The 17,970-nt window shown below is 34.7% G+C and overlaps 2 protein-coding genes across 3 annotated transcripts in view; both read left to right on the plus strand.

The window, feature by feature from the left end:
- The window catches only part of LOC125682561 (SLAIN motif-containing protein 2-like), a 16,819-nt gene extending 10,744 nt beyond the window's left edge, over positions 1 to 6,075 (plus strand). Inside the window, exons 6-9 of one of the 2 annotated variants that reach the window (XM_048923204.2) lie at positions 328 to 453; positions 1,908 to 2,003; positions 2,328 to 2,658; positions 4,350 to 6,075. In XM_048923204.2, the coding sequence (XP_048779161.2) occupies positions 328 to 453; positions 1,908 to 2,003; positions 2,328 to 2,658; positions 4,350 to 4,431 (635 nt within the window). In that variant the 3' untranslated portion in view covers positions 4,432 to 6,075. The remainder of the gene's footprint in view (positions 1 to 327; positions 454 to 1,907; positions 2,004 to 2,327; positions 2,659 to 4,349) is intronic. The other variant, XM_048923207.2, reaches the window with a different exon arrangement.
- Positions 6,076 to 9,585: 3,510 nt separating this feature from the next.
- Positions 9,586 to 17,970, plus strand: LOC125680153 (fibrinogen C domain-containing protein 1-like). The gene is made up of 5 exons (XM_048919596.2): positions 9,586 to 9,769; positions 14,653 to 14,783; positions 16,210 to 16,306; positions 17,072 to 17,236; positions 17,621 to 17,970. Exons 1-5 carry the CDS (start codon positions 9,586 to 9,588, stop codon positions 17,872 to 17,874), a joined length of 831 nt encoding a protein of 276 aa, XP_048775553.2. The 3' UTR covers positions 17,875 to 17,970.

A 17,970-nucleotide genomic window follows, 5' to 3' on the forward strand; every position in this document is an offset into this window, starting at 1 on the left:
ATTCTGGCTTATCATTAATTTAAACAATATTTAATAATGTATAAACATAAATGGATAGACAAAAGGCATTGCCTTTTTAAGCCTTCTCCATACAAGTATACAATCGCACATCATTATTCTAAAAAATGTGGAAAACTATTGTTTTATACAATGGATGCCTTAAGATGCTGCAATATGCACATAATCTTTCACTGCACTCAAAATACACAGGTCTCATAGATGAATTTCTTTGCACTTTTGCATTTTTTGCACATTCATGGACTTTGCCATTTTGCTGCACTGATTCACACTTGCCATTCATTTGTTGGTCATTTCTCTGTCCTTCAGTCATTCGCCCTAGGCAAAATCCTCAGCAAGGAGTGCAGGCTTTAAACAATATAAACAATAATATTGAAGTAGAAAATCCTGCCTCCCCGGTCCACTCCAACAGGTCCAGCCCTTCCAGGGTTGAGGGTAAGCTACCAGCATGCTAATCAGGAATTTTACCATTTATTTTTTTTTGGGGGGGGGGGGTAGTTTTTTTGTTTTTTGTTTAATTTTATTTGGGGGAAGAGGGTGTTTTTAGTGCAATGAATTGCATAAAGGATATATTTGCATTTCATTTGATAATTATTTTGTGTATGTGTGTGCATGCATGAAATTGAATACTTACAAGATATTATATTTTTCTTTTCTTTTATCTTTATTTAATATTGGGGGGGGGGGGGGGGGTTCTTGTTAAACAAATCATATTTTTGATACATGCAATACATTTTATGATTCCCAGAAATTCAGATATAATTATGATACATTGAGGAATCTGTCATCCATTCGAAACATGTCATTTACCATGTTCATTTGCTATCTACATGTATATTTATAAGTACATGTAATGGTATTTTTCCCCACAAACACAAGTCAACCAGTTTCAATCAGTAAAATCATGTATTTTCAATTTAACCATAACTAATGAAGAATCTAAAATGTTTGTGTGTTGATTTGTTTTTAGTTGAAGGTATTATTTTGATTATTCCACATTTATTGCAAAATGCATGAAGGACTATATTTGATAAGGGCTTTGTTTGCCCACCAAAATTGACATTCATACCATTGTTTCAAAATTGATTGTATTTTGTGCAACAATCCTGATGCAACTCGGTTCTTTTTCTAAATTTGATCAAAATGAAGTAGAACTGGAAATATGACATCATAAACATGATGTTTTGCCAACATTTCAATATAATGTAAACATTAAATGGCTATTTTTGAGGCAGTGGTTTGGGGTTTTTCCCCATGAAACTTGACAAACTTTTTATTTTTACCATAGATTTATCTTTCAAGTACACAGGTGATAGAAATTTTTTGCTGTCTAAAGCTGTGCTCTATCTTTTCGAAAGAAAAATGTTCAATCAACACTTTAACTTTTGAGTAGAATTGAGAAATTGTATCACTTTTGATGCTCTGAAGTGCAAATGACTGTAAAAATCAAAGACAAATTAACATGATCCCTTTTATGAAAGAAGAAAAGATGTAGACTTTTTTTAAAGCTTTAACGTTTTGGGTTTTCTTTGGGGGGGGTTTTTTTTTTTTTTAGTTTTATAGGGGCTTAGATAGGCTGTTATCATACATTGTCCTTTTTGATAATGTCTATGTGAAGTGAAATTAACAAAAATGTGCTTTAATTGTTCACTTTTAATATTTAACAATTTTTCAAATACAGTATGATATTGAATAAATTAAAGACAGTGCTGTTCACGTGAAGTAAATTGATTTCTATACATGTATTTCGTTTCTCTTGTATTAACTGAATTGATGTTTTTTCTGTATCTAATGACTATAATGTGAAACTTTTAGGTGATCGTAGGAATAGTCAAAGTAACAGTATTGATGTTTTTTCTGTATCTAATGACTATAATGTGAACTTTTAGGTGATCGTAGGAATAGTCAAAGTAACAGTATTGGATCAGATGTCAGTAGTCCTCCTGATAGTCCTTACGGCAGTCAGTACCTGAATCAGCCCTCAGGTATACACATCAAAGCTTATCATATTCAGGATTCTCTGTAACAAAAGAATCTGTGTCCTGGACATGGCAAGATCATTTTCAGCAAAAGAAAGTTAAAAACAAGATCCTGCTGATGTGTCCTTAGACTCCAGCAAAACTTTTAGTGTTACTATGTTTCTAATAATTGCCTACACAGAAACCATCAAGTACATTGTCATGCTCTGGTGAATCAATACAATTTGAGGGGTAGCTAGACTGCCAGGTGTATGATTGTTTGCTTTTGACTCCATTACTGTTAATTAGATTATATGCTGGAATAAATGTACATAATTTTTGTCATTCTAGAGAATACTAACTTCCGTAGAAGTCTACCAAATGTTTCTCAGAGGCTCACCCAATCTCAGGGACTTAATGCCAGTGACCCATACCTAGACAACTACTCCTCAGGGGGTAGTGATGATTATGATGTAGGACCTACTCCAGCCCAGCAGAGACAGTTTTCACGCCTCCAGCCACCCATGAGACCAACTTCACCTAACGTGTCTGGACTTCGACAACCTAATACCCCCATGCATCGGGGGCTCTCTCCACAAAGGACCGGTCTTCCACAACCGATGCGACGGTCAATTCCACGGCCAGATAGCGCTGCTAAGTCGAATATCCCTTCACCCAGGAGGTCAGTAGACTACAAAAAACCCTGATGTAAGAGTTACCAAATAGTGGATGATTTTAGCATCAAGAATATTTGGCTGATTTATCTCAGAAAAGTTGTGTGAAATATTGGAACTTTTTTATTGGCAGATTTGTATTTGATATAATTATGATTCATAGGATAATGAAAGGAAATTTAAATGTCTAAAGTTACTTTTGAGCAAAATTTTGTCATCTACCAAAGAAACCAACATTTCTAACTCCCCAAAATTACCTATTATAGGGTATAATTTTTCTTAGCACCAGGGAGAGGGAATATACATGTAATATATTTTTAGCTCACCTGAACCGAAGGTTCAAGTGAGCTATTCTGATCACATTTTGTCCGCCGTCCGTCTGTCTGTCTGTCTGTCCGTCTGTCTGTAAACTTTTCACATTTTCGACTTCTTCTCCAGAACCACTGGGCCAATTTCAACCTAACTTGGCCAAAAGCATCCTTGGGTGAAGGGCTTTCAAGTTTGTTCAAATGAAGGGCCATGTCCCTTTCAAAGGGGAGATAATCACAAAAATGCAAAAATAGGGTGGGGTCATTTGAAAATCTTCTTCTCAAGAACCACTGGGCCAGAAGAGCTGAAATTTACCTGAAAGCTTCCTGACATATTGCAGATTCAAGTTTGTTCAAATCATGGCCCCCGGTGGTAGGATGGGGCCACAAGGGGGGATCAAAGTTTTACATACAAATATATAGGGAAAAACTTTAAAAATCTTCTTCTCAAGAACCACTAAGCCAGAAAAGCTGAGATTTACATGAAAGCTTCCTGATATAATACAGATTCAAGTTTGTTCAAATCATGGGCTCCGGGGGTTGGATGGGGCCACAATAGGGGATCAAAGTTTTACATACAAATATATAGGAAAAATCTTCTTCTCAAGAACCACTGAACCAGAAAAGCTGATTTTTACATGAAAACTTTCTGACATAGTGCAGATTCAAGTTTCTTCAAATCATGGGCTCCGGGGGTAGGATGGGGCCACAAGGGGGATCAAAGTTTTACATACAAATATATAGTTAAAATCTTTTTCTCAATAACCACTGAGTCAGAAAAGCTGATATTTACAAGAAAACTTTCTGACATAGTGCAGATTCAAGTTTGTTCAAATCATGGTCCGTGGGGGGGGGGGGGGGGGGGGGGGGGGGGGTAGGATGGGGCCACAAGTGGGGAGGAGGGGGGTCAAAGTTTTACATACAAATATAGAAAAAAGCTTTAAAAGAACCATTGGGCCAAAGAAGTTGACATTTACATGAAAGCTTTCTGACATAGTGTAGATTCAAGTTTGCAAAGGGTAGTTTGGGCCATAATAGGGACCAAGGTTTTACATGCAAATATATATGGAAAGTCTTCAGATATGGGCCAAGGTGACTCGGGTGAGCGATGTGGCCCATGGGCCTCTTGTTTTCATATATTTTCATATATGCCTTGAATATCAATGTTATTTACAGATCTATCCATAATTGCAAATTATTTACAATGTGGAATAAAAAAAAAATTGTTCTCAAAGTAACTCAAATTTACAACATAATACAGTTTCAGACAGCATTGTTCAAGTACAAAAACAATTTTCTTAAACTTATGAAACAAGTGTTATAATGTGGTTAGTAAAAATAGATTGTGAAAGAAATGGAGATATAAAATGATAAATTTTCTCCTGATCTAGGTCTGCCTTGCCTTCACCAAGACGAACAAACCAGTACAGAGCTGCAGATGGTGATGATAGTTGGAAAGAGGGGTGCTTTTAATAGAGACATTTGTGTTCCTGTTCACTGTCTGTGAGTCAGAGACTAAGGTGAAGGTTTGTGTTTGTGAAGAAACAGATTCAGTTGTGAAATGCTGGAAAGTTTGAAAAGGAGGAGATTATCACTTGTCTCAAGAACAGTTTTAGACAGGGATTTTACAGATATTACATTGAGTTCTGCAATGAAGAGTTGTATGAAGGTTGAAATCCTTATATTGTACTTGCTATCACTGTGTAATGATCTAACGTGTCTTTTCCATTAATTGCTTTAATCAGTGCATGTTTTGTCATTGGGAGGGAGAAATGAATGTGTGCAACTTGATTTCAGTCTGATCTCATTTCAAAATTACATTTGTATTTCATTTGCATCTGCGTGCTTGTAAGAGAGTCTTTGGAGATACATGTAGACGTATTTGCAACTGGTTACAGGTCTTAACTGGGAAGACTATATTGGGTGCCTGTTCAATATTTCTGTGATAATGTATGAACAATTTTTAAGTTACAAAATAGTGATTTTTGGCCTCTTGTTTTATAAGAGCATTTCGTTTTTACAAGGTATTTTTGTGCATGTAAATTATCTATTTGTGAGCATTACTGCAGATTTCTCCACAAATGAAATGCAACTTTAATTTGATCTTAATGGAATTTAAGACTCTCTTAACACTGTGTAATTGAGGGGTTTTCTATGGGTAGCTCATTTTTGTACAACTGCAGTAATACCTGCAAAAAAAAAATCAGCAGCATAGAATATTGATTTCATCATCCATATAAATATGATAAAAATTAATATTATAATAGATAGGTACTTATTGCGCAAAAAGTTGTATCATCAAAGAAACAGTCAACTGTGGGCAGATTTTCAAAGCAGGCAGAATATATGACAAGTTTTAGAAAATGAAAAAAAAGAAAGAATGAATGAAAACTTCTTCTTACATTGATTGTGGAAAGGAAGAAATCGTACTGTGCATGTACACGGATCTTGCAAGGATTCTCTTGAATTTTTGAAATCTTTTTTCCTTATTTCATTCGAATTTTTTATATGATCAGAATTCAGTTAAAATATATTGATATATACTTTTGTATCTGTAGCCTAGTCAGTGTTGAGCATTAATACATTTTTTATTAACGGTAAAGGGATGTGTTCACTGGTATACTATGGTAGTAATCTGAGCACCCAATACGGTTTACATGCATATCCTTATTTATGATTTGCCGTTATTTTTTTAACAAATATTTTTTATCATCTCGGATCAGACACATAATACCAAATTATTATGTACATGAACATAAACAATGAAAGTACAAGGGTTCGGTTGGTATCCAACTTGCAATAAGATACATATGTAACATTTAATATAAACACTGTCCTTAACCTGGTCTTTACAAACAGAAATAATTGGATACAAAGGAGATATAAAATGCCAAGCGTCGGATGCTCCATAGAACATATCTTGCTTTTTTCATGTTGAATGCAATTTGACGAGGATAATTACGGATGCTGTTTCCGCTTGTTTTGTACTTAAAATGTGGGATTTGTAAGTTTATCTTAATTTGATGGCTTTTATAAATAATTTATTTGTGTCATTTGAAAACATGCAATAGCTTCATTCCAGCTGGAAAGTGACTAGAAATAAATGAAATAAATTTATATTTACTTGTTTATGATATCATCGGAGTTGGATGTGGAAGTTGATTTTTGTGAACATCAACGGTAGCACAAAAGCCTGGGTCTACTCATAATTTTCACAAATAAAAATTAAGTCGTCTTTGCCTTAAAAAAACCCAGCTATCTATGCCTATCTCAGCACTTTCTGGTTAGAGTAACTTTGGTATTCTATATCCATTCACCATAACATTAATGGTACAGTACTCGCTGTGTCCTGGCTTTAATCTTAATTTTCATTAGAAATTTTTGACTAGAATAAAATCGGGATTAAAACGTTCCCTCAAGTGTGAATCAATATGAAGATAAAACAGCCATCTTACAATCTAATTAGAATTCATCTTATGGCATTTCAGAATTTGTGGCTTTGCCCCACCCCTGGTCCCCCTTATCAGGCCCTGTCCTAGACCCGGACCCCTTGCCACTTGATGCCTACACTTCCATTTAATTATCATTTGTTACGCTATTGATTGAAATATAGAAATCGCTTGTCTTTAGATACTATGTTTTTGCAAATTATTGAAAATATGGAAGACAAGTTATATGAAACTACAGTAAAACTCTGATATAGCGAATTTCTGCGGACATTCTATAAAAATTCGTTATAAGCGTAATTCGCTATACGTTTATAGCGAATTCATAATTCAAATATAACGAATTCGTTATAAAACTGATTTGTTCTACATGTATATCAGTTGTACAAGAAAGCGGCAATCGATATTCTTGCGTTTGTATTGTCTCTAAGAGAACTTAAGCCTATATATTTTCGAGAAGAAATATTTTTATACCAAAAATATACACATTATTTATATATAATAATTTATCTTGATAGATTATTAAGTCACGCAAGACCATGTCGAGAGAAAAATGTTAACAAAAGTATGCGCAATACATACATGTACAAACAGTCTATTGCAGTTGTCATTTACTAGTTGCTTTACACAAATAAAGGAGTGTACGATAAAATAAATGCAATCAAATTTCAAATTTGATTAACAAGAATAGTAAGCAATACCGACAATATATTTGCTAAACGTATGTGTAAGTATTGTTTTGCGTTAACAACCTTTTTTTTTGAAAAAATACAAACAGAAATTTCGTTATAAGTGTGGATCCTTTATGGCAATGGAAAACCATTTTTAAAAATCGCAAGTTTAAAATGAAAAAAAGATATTCGTTATAAAAGGTGATTTTTACGTACATTTTTAATTCAAGGGGAATAGGAATTTACTTCGTTATATCCGTAAATTCGTTATATTCGTGTTCGTTATAAATGCAGATTTTTATATAGAATATATAAAGAATTTGCCGGGGAAATTGTTTTCACTTCACTATAGCCGTAATTTCGCTATATTCGAGTTTTACTGTATTTTGAATATGGTCTCGTTTATGAAGTAACAGTCTTCCTAGCAAATATGTTGTCATGCAGAGTACTTACGGTGTCATTTGCTGAAACTAATTTCAGACTTTACTTATGAAAACATTTCAACATGTACCTCAGAAGTAATTAAACACGAAGGTGGGTTATTGTCCACTAAATCTAGTGAAATGCCGAGTCGGTAACCTGTCCCATGATTTTTTCTTAGAAGATGGTAATACATGTATTCAAAATGGTGATGTTCAAAATTATTTTCGGTGTAAAGATTGAATGCTTGTCCAGATTTAGTGTTACAATTATTGTTCTTGGCATATTGATCTGCAGCTTTTAGTGCAACAGATAACTGGAAACAGACCTTGTGCGTGGCACCGGAGTCTGATACAAATCAATATGCAGATGATCCCTAATGCCGAGTCTGTCAGTGTAGTCAAGGTCACTACTAGGTCAGACATGAATTGTGTATGGAATGGATCAACAGAGAACGATACATGACTGGTTGATGCACATTATCCCCAAAGTCGCTAGTACCAGACTAGTAAACGTATTATATTTGGCGTGTAATTTGGCGGAAATCGTTTTTTCAACAAGTTAGCGTAGATTTGATTTAGCGCATTCCTGAATTACTTTAAACATCTAGATTTACGGATGGCATTTAGCGATGTACTTGATTTAGCGGAAGCTGCGTTCCGCCAAAGGCGCTAAATAGAATACACAGCCAAATGTAATACATTTACAGTATCTGGTGGAGTGGATAGCTGGAGAACTCAGACTTTGTGCTTTGTAGGCCGATGCACATCAATGTTCAGGTGATCCTATCGCTTAGCAGGTCAGTATTTACAAGGTCATTGTCTTGTCAGATAGGACTTTTATTTCAGTAATAGATCTTATGCTACAAGTAACCGGAGAACACTTTACAAACTTTATACTTGAATGGCTGATACACATCAACATACACTTGTTCCCTATTGCTCAAAAGATCAGTGTGGTCGAGGTCATTACAAGGTCATATAGGTTTTTTGGATATAATGGAATCTGTGCAATTGATCTGGAGAATTATATACCTCTCAGATTTTATTCTTGACAGACTCAGACAATCCTTAATGGTGCTCATCAGGAATGTCCAAGGTCTCTTCCAGACCCTAGTACACTGCAGGTTTTATCTCCCACATCCTGTGCAATGGGTTACTGGAGTACACTTTATTTCTCAGACGTCATGCTTGGTAAGCTGATGAAATTCAAGGTTATAGCTCATACAACCAGTACCAATATGCAGATCCTAATGCTCAGCAAATTGGTATGTCAAGGTCAGCTTCAACAGGTTTTATGGGTATAATGGAACTGGTAACTTTAGAACACTTTACCTCAGAGACTACAGGCTTGGAAGATTGATGCACATCAACATGCAGATGATCCCTAAAGGTCAGTATGTCCAAGGTCATTACCAGGCCATACAGGATTTACGTGTTTCCGGAGGATACTTTCTTCGCTGACTTCATACTCTCCTCACGCTGATTCAGTTCTTGGCCTATAGTGCTGTTTGTATACTGATTAAGGGTGTTACGTGTCCTAGTCACGGGGGAGGGGGGTGTTAATTTGCTCTGTAACAGGAAGATAGAAAATGCAACGGATCCTAACGGGATTCCAGGTCTACCAACTGAGCTGCCACCGGCAACGGAACCCATCAGACCGCCACAGTCGTGCAGCATAACATGATTTAAGTTTTACATTTACATGGACATTTGCATTAAAAGTCATCAGTTATGCATTGGTCGACACATCAGAGACAAGCGGTTATAAAAGTTGGAGGCAACTGTGATTATATAAACCCGAACGGTCTTCTACGCTACGAAATGGATTCGGTACTCGGAACCACAAACAATTGCATCGCTTGGGGGTCGAGTTTACTATATTAGGAGTATTCTCTGTTTTCTCTGTGCTCGGAACGCTATCCGTTTTCTACTCGAAGTTTTTGGTTGCATTAACGTTTTACGTGAGATAAAATAAACATTTTGTATCTGACTGGGGATAACTTACAAATTAGAACGTTATCAAAGTAACTGGTCAACGCCATAACAATTTATCTAGAAACTTCGGAACGCAACTCTCTAAAGTCAAAGATGTCGCTGGTGTCACCACCCTTAGTCTGTTTCCTGTGGGTAGTGGCCGTTTTTGGGCCGTTGTCTACACAGGCAGTAGCCCAGGACCCCAATCATGCTCTCATTACGCTTTTTGAATCCTTACAAGTCCAAATTACTGAGCTACAAAGAAAAGTTGATCAAGGGTTTTCTGGATCTTGCAAAGGTATTTGTATAATGCTCATATAGCTAATTGATAACGAATGTTTATGTATAATATTATATTGTATACTTCGATATACTAGTATTAAAGCATCGCGGAAAAAGGAGGGAAGAATTACGACTCATCGTTAAGTATAATACATTTAATGCAATTGACTTGCTGATATTATCCAAAGTTTGTGGAATACAATTTTTGTTTTTGAAATCTTATACTGTGTTGAAGTACTTTTTTTTTTAAAATCATATTTATTGTGTTTAGACATCAAATGATACATACGAACTATTGTAGATCTGTATTTCTTGCGGCAAATTTTAGGTAAAAGTTATTAGGATGTATCTTATTTCCCCTAACTCGAAGGGACTCTTCAATCCTGTTATTTCTTCTCCTTCGTCTCCTCCCTTTCCCTTCCTGTTTTCAGCGAACCGAATCATAATTTTGCTACCTATGAACCTGCGACTTATGCTATTTGCAATATCGGTGTATCTAACCAAAATAAAAAACAAGCTAGGGGTCTGGCCTAAACCTTAAAACTTTTTACAGCAGATTTTATATGGTTGTTATAAATATAATCTCTGTTGTATAATTCTGTTTATCGCGATAGGTAAAGTTTTCTCTGGAAATTACTACGGAGGGAAAAGGGGGTGTAATTATGAAAAAGTAAAGATAACAAACATTGATCAATGGCATAAATCAAAAAAAAATAAAAAAAAATACAAAAGTAAGAGTAGGGCAAATTCGGACGTCGGGATACAATTGAAGTGGGGTTATGTGCCTAGGAGGAGTAAGCATCCCCTATTGATCGGTCACACCCGCCGTGAGCCCTTTACATGTTTCTCGACCAGGTAAATGGAGTATTCTGTAGTCAAAATCAGTGCATGTGCAAAGAACGGCCTAACAATCGGTATGAAACACCTCAGACAGCATTTGACCCAAATGATGGGCAAACTAGATCATTATAACGACCATCGAATTTGTGAAATGCTGACTTTAACCAGACTATTGAAACCCCTGTAACATCAACTTGTTTGTCAGTAGCCTGTCTCCATTTAAAAACTGATTATACACAGAACAAGCTCTTGTGTATCGAATCAATATACAGATAAAAACACCTTATGCAGGTGATAATGGAATATTGCTACAGACGATAGAGCTGCTAAATTCTATGGAGCGCCAAATTAACATAAACTCAAATAATTGAAGATATCTTCAATTATTTGAAGATATCATCAATTCATTTGATGCGCCAAACAATTGAATTAAAGATCTCTTCAAATAATTAATGATATCTTCAATTCTGAATTATTGCACGCATTAATTGAATTGATGATAGCATTAATTCTTCAGTTGAATTGATGCGCGCTTTAATTGAGTTAATGATCTCTTCAAATGAATTAATGATATCAACAATTGAATTGATGCGCGCTACAATTCAATTGAAGAGAGCAATAATTGATATAATGCGCGCATTAAATTAATTGATGAGAGCAATAATTGAATTGATGTGCACATTAATTCATTTGATGAGAGCAATAATTCTTTCAGAGAGAGCAACTATATAATTAAAGATATCTTCAATTCAACATATCCACAATTGAATTAATGATGTCTTTAATTGAATTGTTGCTCTCTTTAAAAGAATTGATGCGCGCATTAATTCCTTATACAAAAGCATTGTAAATGATTTAAAGATATCCTCAATTGAATTAAAGAGATCATCAAATTATTTATACCGAGCTCTAAATTAATTATTGTGAGCAATATTTCTACTAAATTGATGCTCTCATCAAATGAATTGAAGAGAGCAATAATTGAATTAATGCGCGCATCAAATCTACTATTGCTCTCATTAATTGAATTAATGCACACATCAATTGACTTGAAGAGAGCAATAACTGAATTAATGCGCGCATTAAATCAATTATTGTTCTCATTAATTGAATGGATGCGCACATTAATTCAATTGATGAGAGCAATAATTGAATTGAAGCGCGCATTAATTCATTTGATGAGAGCAATAATTGATTTAATGTGCGCATTCATTCAATTAAAGAGAGTAATAATTGAATTGTTGATATCTTCAAATAATTGAAGATATCTTCAATTATTTGAGTTTATGTTAATTTGGCGCTACATAAAATTCATCCCGTTTATCATACAGTTGAGTTGTCAATTATTACGTAGATTAGTGAGAATCTTCAGAAAAATTCGACTATTAACTTATTTACAGTACGTTGTAATTTTATTGCATAATTAAAACTATACTGAAAGTAAGTATGAGGAGTTTTATGATTAATCCATTTTTAAATTGATTAATATTTATTAATTGTGGTTGGGGTCAGTGTCGAAATAGAAAAGTGTGGCAAACCGAGGACTATTTATTCTTAGAATAAAGATATTTCTCTTAGAGGTATCTCTCTAGCCTAGAAAGACATCTCTTTAACTCTCTTGACCTTTAGAGATGTTCCTTTACCGTTTGTATCTCTTTATTAGTGTAAAAGAGAAATATTTATCAAAATTAGAATATATCTTACAGACTTTCAGAAAATATTGCAAGCCCTTTTACTATTTATTCCTAATATAAGATATCTCTTTACACTAGAGAGATATCTCTATTGGTTGTAGAGACATCTCTGTAAGTTAGAGAGATATCTTTTTACGTTAGAGAGATATCTCTTTAACCAAAAAAGATATCTCTTTACGCCGGGGAGATATCTTTTTCTTTGAGAGATATTGCTTAAAGTTTAAGATATATCTCTCAAAGAGAAAGACATATCTCTCTATCAATGTAAAAAGAGGGATCTCTTTAAGGCAGAGAGATATCTCTTTAAATTTTCAAAAAAAGATATCTCTTTAACTTAGAGAGATATCTCTTAAATCCCCTCGGTGATCATAATGACTTCTCCCTGTTGCATTGCCATTAATATAATGTAACCATATTTTTTAACCAATCAAAATACTTCAAGTGTAAAAATGGCGGAAAAGGTTAAAGAGGTGGTTGGGGAAACATAATTTGGTTTAATTGTAAATATAAATCCAGTTTAGCTCACATATTTTATCAATTTATTGTCTTTGCTTTATTTTTTGTTTATTTTTTTTTTTGTTACCTGTATAACCTTCACATGCGGTAAACACAAAATCTCCCGAGATTGCAACAATCATGGTAAGATTTGCTATGGCGGGCTTCCGGTTTAGGGAGAATTCCTTAAGTATTCAAACTGATAAAAACTACTGGAAAGAGATGTCTCTTTTTCTTTGAGAGATATCTCTTTGTCAACGATTAAAGAGATATCTCTTATACTTTGAGAGATATATCTCTAGGAATTCTTAGAAAGATATCTCTTTAAGTGAAAAAGATATCTCTCAAAGTAAAAGAGATATCTCTTTAAGTGAAAGAGATATCTCTCAAAAGTGAGAGATATCTCTCTAATTGAAAGTGATATCTCTCTAAGTGAAAAGGATATCCGATCCATAAAAGCATTTATTTTCAAAAACGGTCAATATCTGTAGCACCAAATTTTTTGTGAATACAAAATGTCTGATTTTTAGTGAGGTAAAGATGACAGAGAGAGAGAGAGAGAGAGAGAGAGAGAGAGTAGATGCCACATCTATTTATAGTGAATTAGATTTTTTGTCAGAGTTATCTCCCCTTGAAGAAATGTAGAAAAAATTATTTTCATAATTTGTATGGTGACCTTTACTTTTCTTCACATATTTTGAAAGACCATGGTAATAGGAATCTTTTCACCATGAACTTTCTTTGGAAATTATATTTTAATTGACTTTATATGTCAGAAATGTGTTTTTCTCATAGGGATTAATGTTTATCTCTATAACAGATATTTCTTATATCTTATCAATTTTGAAAATTCTTCTGGTGAATCACTGTGTATGTTAATTATCTTTCATTTGATACCAAGTTTTGTATTACACTACAATTGATTATTGGGGGAAAGTGGGGGTTTTATGGATCGAATACCTTAAGTGTAAGAGATATCTCTAAAAGTAAAAGAAATATCTCTCTAAGTGAAAGAGATATCTCTCTAAGTGAAAGAGATATCTCTCTAAGTGAAAGAGATATCTCTTAAATCAAAGAGATATCTCTCATTTTAAAGAGATATCTTTAAAATAAGAGATATCTCTTTAATTTAAAGTTTGTTTAAATCATGGCCCCCAGGAGTTGGTTAGGGCCACATTAGAGTATCAAAGTTTTACATGTCGTTATATATGGAAACTCTTTAAAAATAATCTTCCCAAGAACAGGACCATGATTAGATATGCAAGCATACCCAGGCAGTGCAGATTTATGTTACTTCAACAAAGTGTGGCCTCGTGCTCACTGGCGTCAGAACAGGGCCACAGAAGGGGGTTCATAGTTTTACACGGGACTATTCAGAAAACCAGTTTTGGTTTCAATCTTCTTTTTAAAAGAACCCACAAGGTACAGAATCATATAGTGTAATTTTAAAAAGTTTGAACACACGATGACCCCTGTTGCAGGAGGAGGTTAAAGAATGGGACTCGAATCGATAATTTCGTGCATGTCGTGGTTACAAATCAATCTCTCGACCACTGGACTAAATATATTTATATAGTATCGGCCACCCTCATCCCTCAACAGAGGTCCAAGGCATCAAAGACAAAATATGCTACATTCCATCATTACCCACCTGGTGACATTATCTTGGACAGGCGGGCAAATAATGATTTGTAGGTGTAGTTTATCATCCTGACTGTCTGTTTAAGATATGACCGGGTCATAGCCTTGTAACAAAGAAATTTTAGGTGCTGATACTTCACACATATATATACCCAATGTTAATTCTTTCACTTTTTACAGTAATTAATGTGAATTGGGCAATTAAAATTCACATTCCATTATTGCACAGGGAAACCCAAAGACTGTGCAGATATTCTGAACGCCGGGAAAAATGTGTCCAAAGTCTACTCGATTTACCCCGGGGGAGGTCCCGCCACGCAGGTGTACTGTAACATGGACGACGACGGCGGAGGGTGGACTGTAAGCAAATGTTCTCCGTCATGCAATCATAATAATGTACAATTATTAATACTGTTACAAGTGAGCAATCGTTATAATGTACAATTCTAAATCATTCTACAAATGACGAGTCAGTGCAATTTACTATTTTCAGTAACTCTACGATTGAGGTAGTCATATAATTTACTATTTTCAATGGAGCGCCAAATTAACATAGACATAAATAATTGAAAATATTTTTAATTATTTAAAGATATCAATTCATTTGTTGCGCACAATTTAATTAAAGATTTCCTCAAATTACTAATGATCTGAATCATGTTACGCGCATTAATTGAATTGTTGATAGCATCAATCATTCTGCTGATTTGATGAGCGCTATATTTGAATTGTTGCTCGGTTCAAATAAATTGAGGATATCAATAATTGAATTGATGCGCGCTACAATTCAATTTAAAAGAACAATAATTCCATTAATGCGCGCAATAACTGAATTATTACTCTTTTCAGTTGAATTAATGATATCATTAATTCAATTGATGCGCGCAATCATTTTTTTTAGACAGAGGGACTACATAATAAAAGATATTTTCAATTCAACATACTCCACACTTGTTGCTCGCTTTAATTCCTTATGGAAAAGCGTTGTAAATGATTAAAGATATCTTTAATTAAATTAATAAAATGATTATACTGAGCTTCAAATAGATTTTGCGACAATTAATACCACCACATTGATACGCGCATCAATTGAATTGATGAGAACAATTGAATTAATGCGCACATCAAATCAATTATTGCTCTCATCTATTGAATTGATGCACACATCAAATCAAATATTGCTCTCATTAATTAGATGCGCGCAATAATTGAATTGATGATATGTTCAAATAATTAAAGATTGCGTGGTCTATTCGATCATGTACGTATCTCATTGTATGAACAAACAAATGATTTAATAGCTTTAATTTTAAGCTAAGTTTGAATCAAGTGATTGAAATAATAATACCATGTTTGTTTTGTATTTCCAAAATCCAAGTAAATTATAGGCTATAAGCTAACAACAAAACGTATATGCACGTAAACAAAATGTACTTACTTTGGACAATCCTTTGATGATACTGCACAACCTGTTACCATTGTAAACTCCATGAGTACATTTCATTTGTTGATACATATGCGGACATGAATTACGATGCTTCACGCCGGCCTGAAGCGTTGTCGTTCATAACCTCGTGTATTTCTAAACATGAATTTACATTCTACTTTTATTTCGGTTGGAATCCCCAGCCGTTAAAGTAGACGTACTATATTTATCAAGATTCATGCGCGCATTGTTTACAACCGCAGCGCATTCATGAGGAAATGGTTACAAGTTGTAAGGAAATTACATTGAAAATGTAAATATCATGTTGTATTTCACGTGTTTTGTTTCCGACATTGTTAGGTTATCCAGCGGAGATTCAACGGTTCCGAGAACTTTTTCCGGAGTTTTGCTGACTATGCTGCTGGATTTGGGAATAAGACTGGAGAGTACTGGGAAGGTTGAGAATTATAAAAAAAAAAATTCAGAAATTACAAGAATGACCCTTTGCAGTGTTTAGTAACACCGAAATTGTAACATTACAAGTTCCAGCAGTATGAGTAGCATATATGCACCTTGCTAGTCTAAATAAAAGACCACTGGAGGTAGGATATAAGGACCCCCCCCCCCCCGGGTTTTCTCTGCGTTAAACTGCATTGAATTCAGTTTAACTGAGAGAAAACTCCTGGGTTCCGACGATGAAGGACCCCTTGTTTAGACTTAAAACCGTGAAGCCTAGTAAAAACTTGTTTCAGGATGATGCCTTGGTAGAATTATATGTCTATAATCACGATATGAGTAAATTTAGAGTTTCGGAAGAAAATGGCAATTTTTTGTTGTTGAAATTTTACATATATTTTTCTTTTGAAAAAGTTGAGCACACGTTTGCCCATGTTCCATTTTTTATACCGAAGTTGCAGTTGATATTGGTGTACAAAATATATAGTTTGGGGAATGGACAACTGCGTGCTCTACATTTTCTGAACCAATAATAAATATATGCTTCAGATTTGTAAAGTTTTGGTCAAAACACGAGGAAATCCGGAATTTTCAATAACTTTGAATACGTCATGTTAAAATTGATGCTCTATTTAATAATTATCTACAGGTTGTTCATGCTGACTTCCCGGAGGGGGGTTGGGGGGTTAATAAGGCCCTTATCTACCTTTTTATTTCACCGTAGTAGTACACCAATCTATAAAACCTGTACACTTCACAATTGTAGGAAATGAAAACATTCACGCCATTACATCCCAGTGCAAATACGAGTTGAAGATCGTTTTGACTGACTACCAGCATCACACCAAGGTCGCCAAGTATTCCTCATTTTCCGTTGGAGACAAGGCAACAAAGTATGCTCTGAGCATAGCTGGGTATTCCGGTGATGCAGGTTGGTAACTTGTTCACCAAGTCGGAAAATTACTGTTCTGGAATGGACCATTGATGAAATGGAATCATGACACTATAATAGGGAGGGGATTTGTAGTACTCTAAATAATATCTAGCTATTCTGTCCCATTATCCGCCACGCGCACGAATTAGAACTTTCAATTAATGGGTAGAAGTAAGAATGACGTGGAATTGGTTACTCACAACACGCATTAATTACATGTAAATTGTTATGAATAGCGAACTAACTATACATTTGATTCTTTAAAAGAAATTTTTAAACAAAAATAACATTATGTGGCATCCCCTTCATATGAGCAACACTTGTCTATTAAAGATAAAATAGTACAGAGTTCGACATTTGAAATCAAATATATTACTTCAGGTGACGGGTTGGTGATCGATCACAATGGCCACGCCTTCTCGACAGCTGACGCAGATTCGGATGGTGCGCAGTCGATCAACTGCGCACAGAAGCATAAAGGTGGTTGGTGGTACTCGAATTGCTTCAAATCAAATTTGAATGGTGAATGGGGAAAGGCAGGTGAAACGGGAATCGTGTGGGGACCATTCAAGGATTGGCAGATGTATGCCCTCAAAGAGACGACCATGATGGTTCGGCCTGTAGATTGTGATTAATGATTCCAAAATGTTTCAACTTTAATTCAAGAACATAAAGAGTTAAATTTCTAAATGAGCTCTGTTCTTACATTAAATTCTAATGTTCAATGCTAT

The sequence above is a fragment of the Ostrea edulis genome, chromosome 2 (genome assembly GCF_947568905.1).
Source record: "Ostrea edulis chromosome 2, xbOstEdul1.1, whole genome shotgun sequence".
NCBI lineage: Eukaryota > Metazoa > Mollusca > Bivalvia > Ostreida > Ostreidae > Ostrea > Ostrea edulis.

What these genes read in the sequence shown, in the direction of transcription:
- LOC125680153 (XM_048919596.2), top strand. Translation starts at nt 9,586, where the DNA reads ATGTCGCTGGTGTCACCACCCTTAGTCTGTTTCCTGTGGGTAGTGGCC. An exon ending in GTTTTCTGGATCTTGCAAAG is followed by an intron (nt 9,770 to 14,652) that starts GTATTTGTATAA and finishes ATTATTGCACAG; the next exon opens with GGAAACCCAAAGACTGTGCA. An exon ending in GACTGGAGAGTACTGGGAAG is followed by an intron (nt 16,307 to 17,071) that starts GTTGAGAATTAT and finishes TCACAATTGTAG; the next exon opens with GAAATGAAAACATTCACGCC.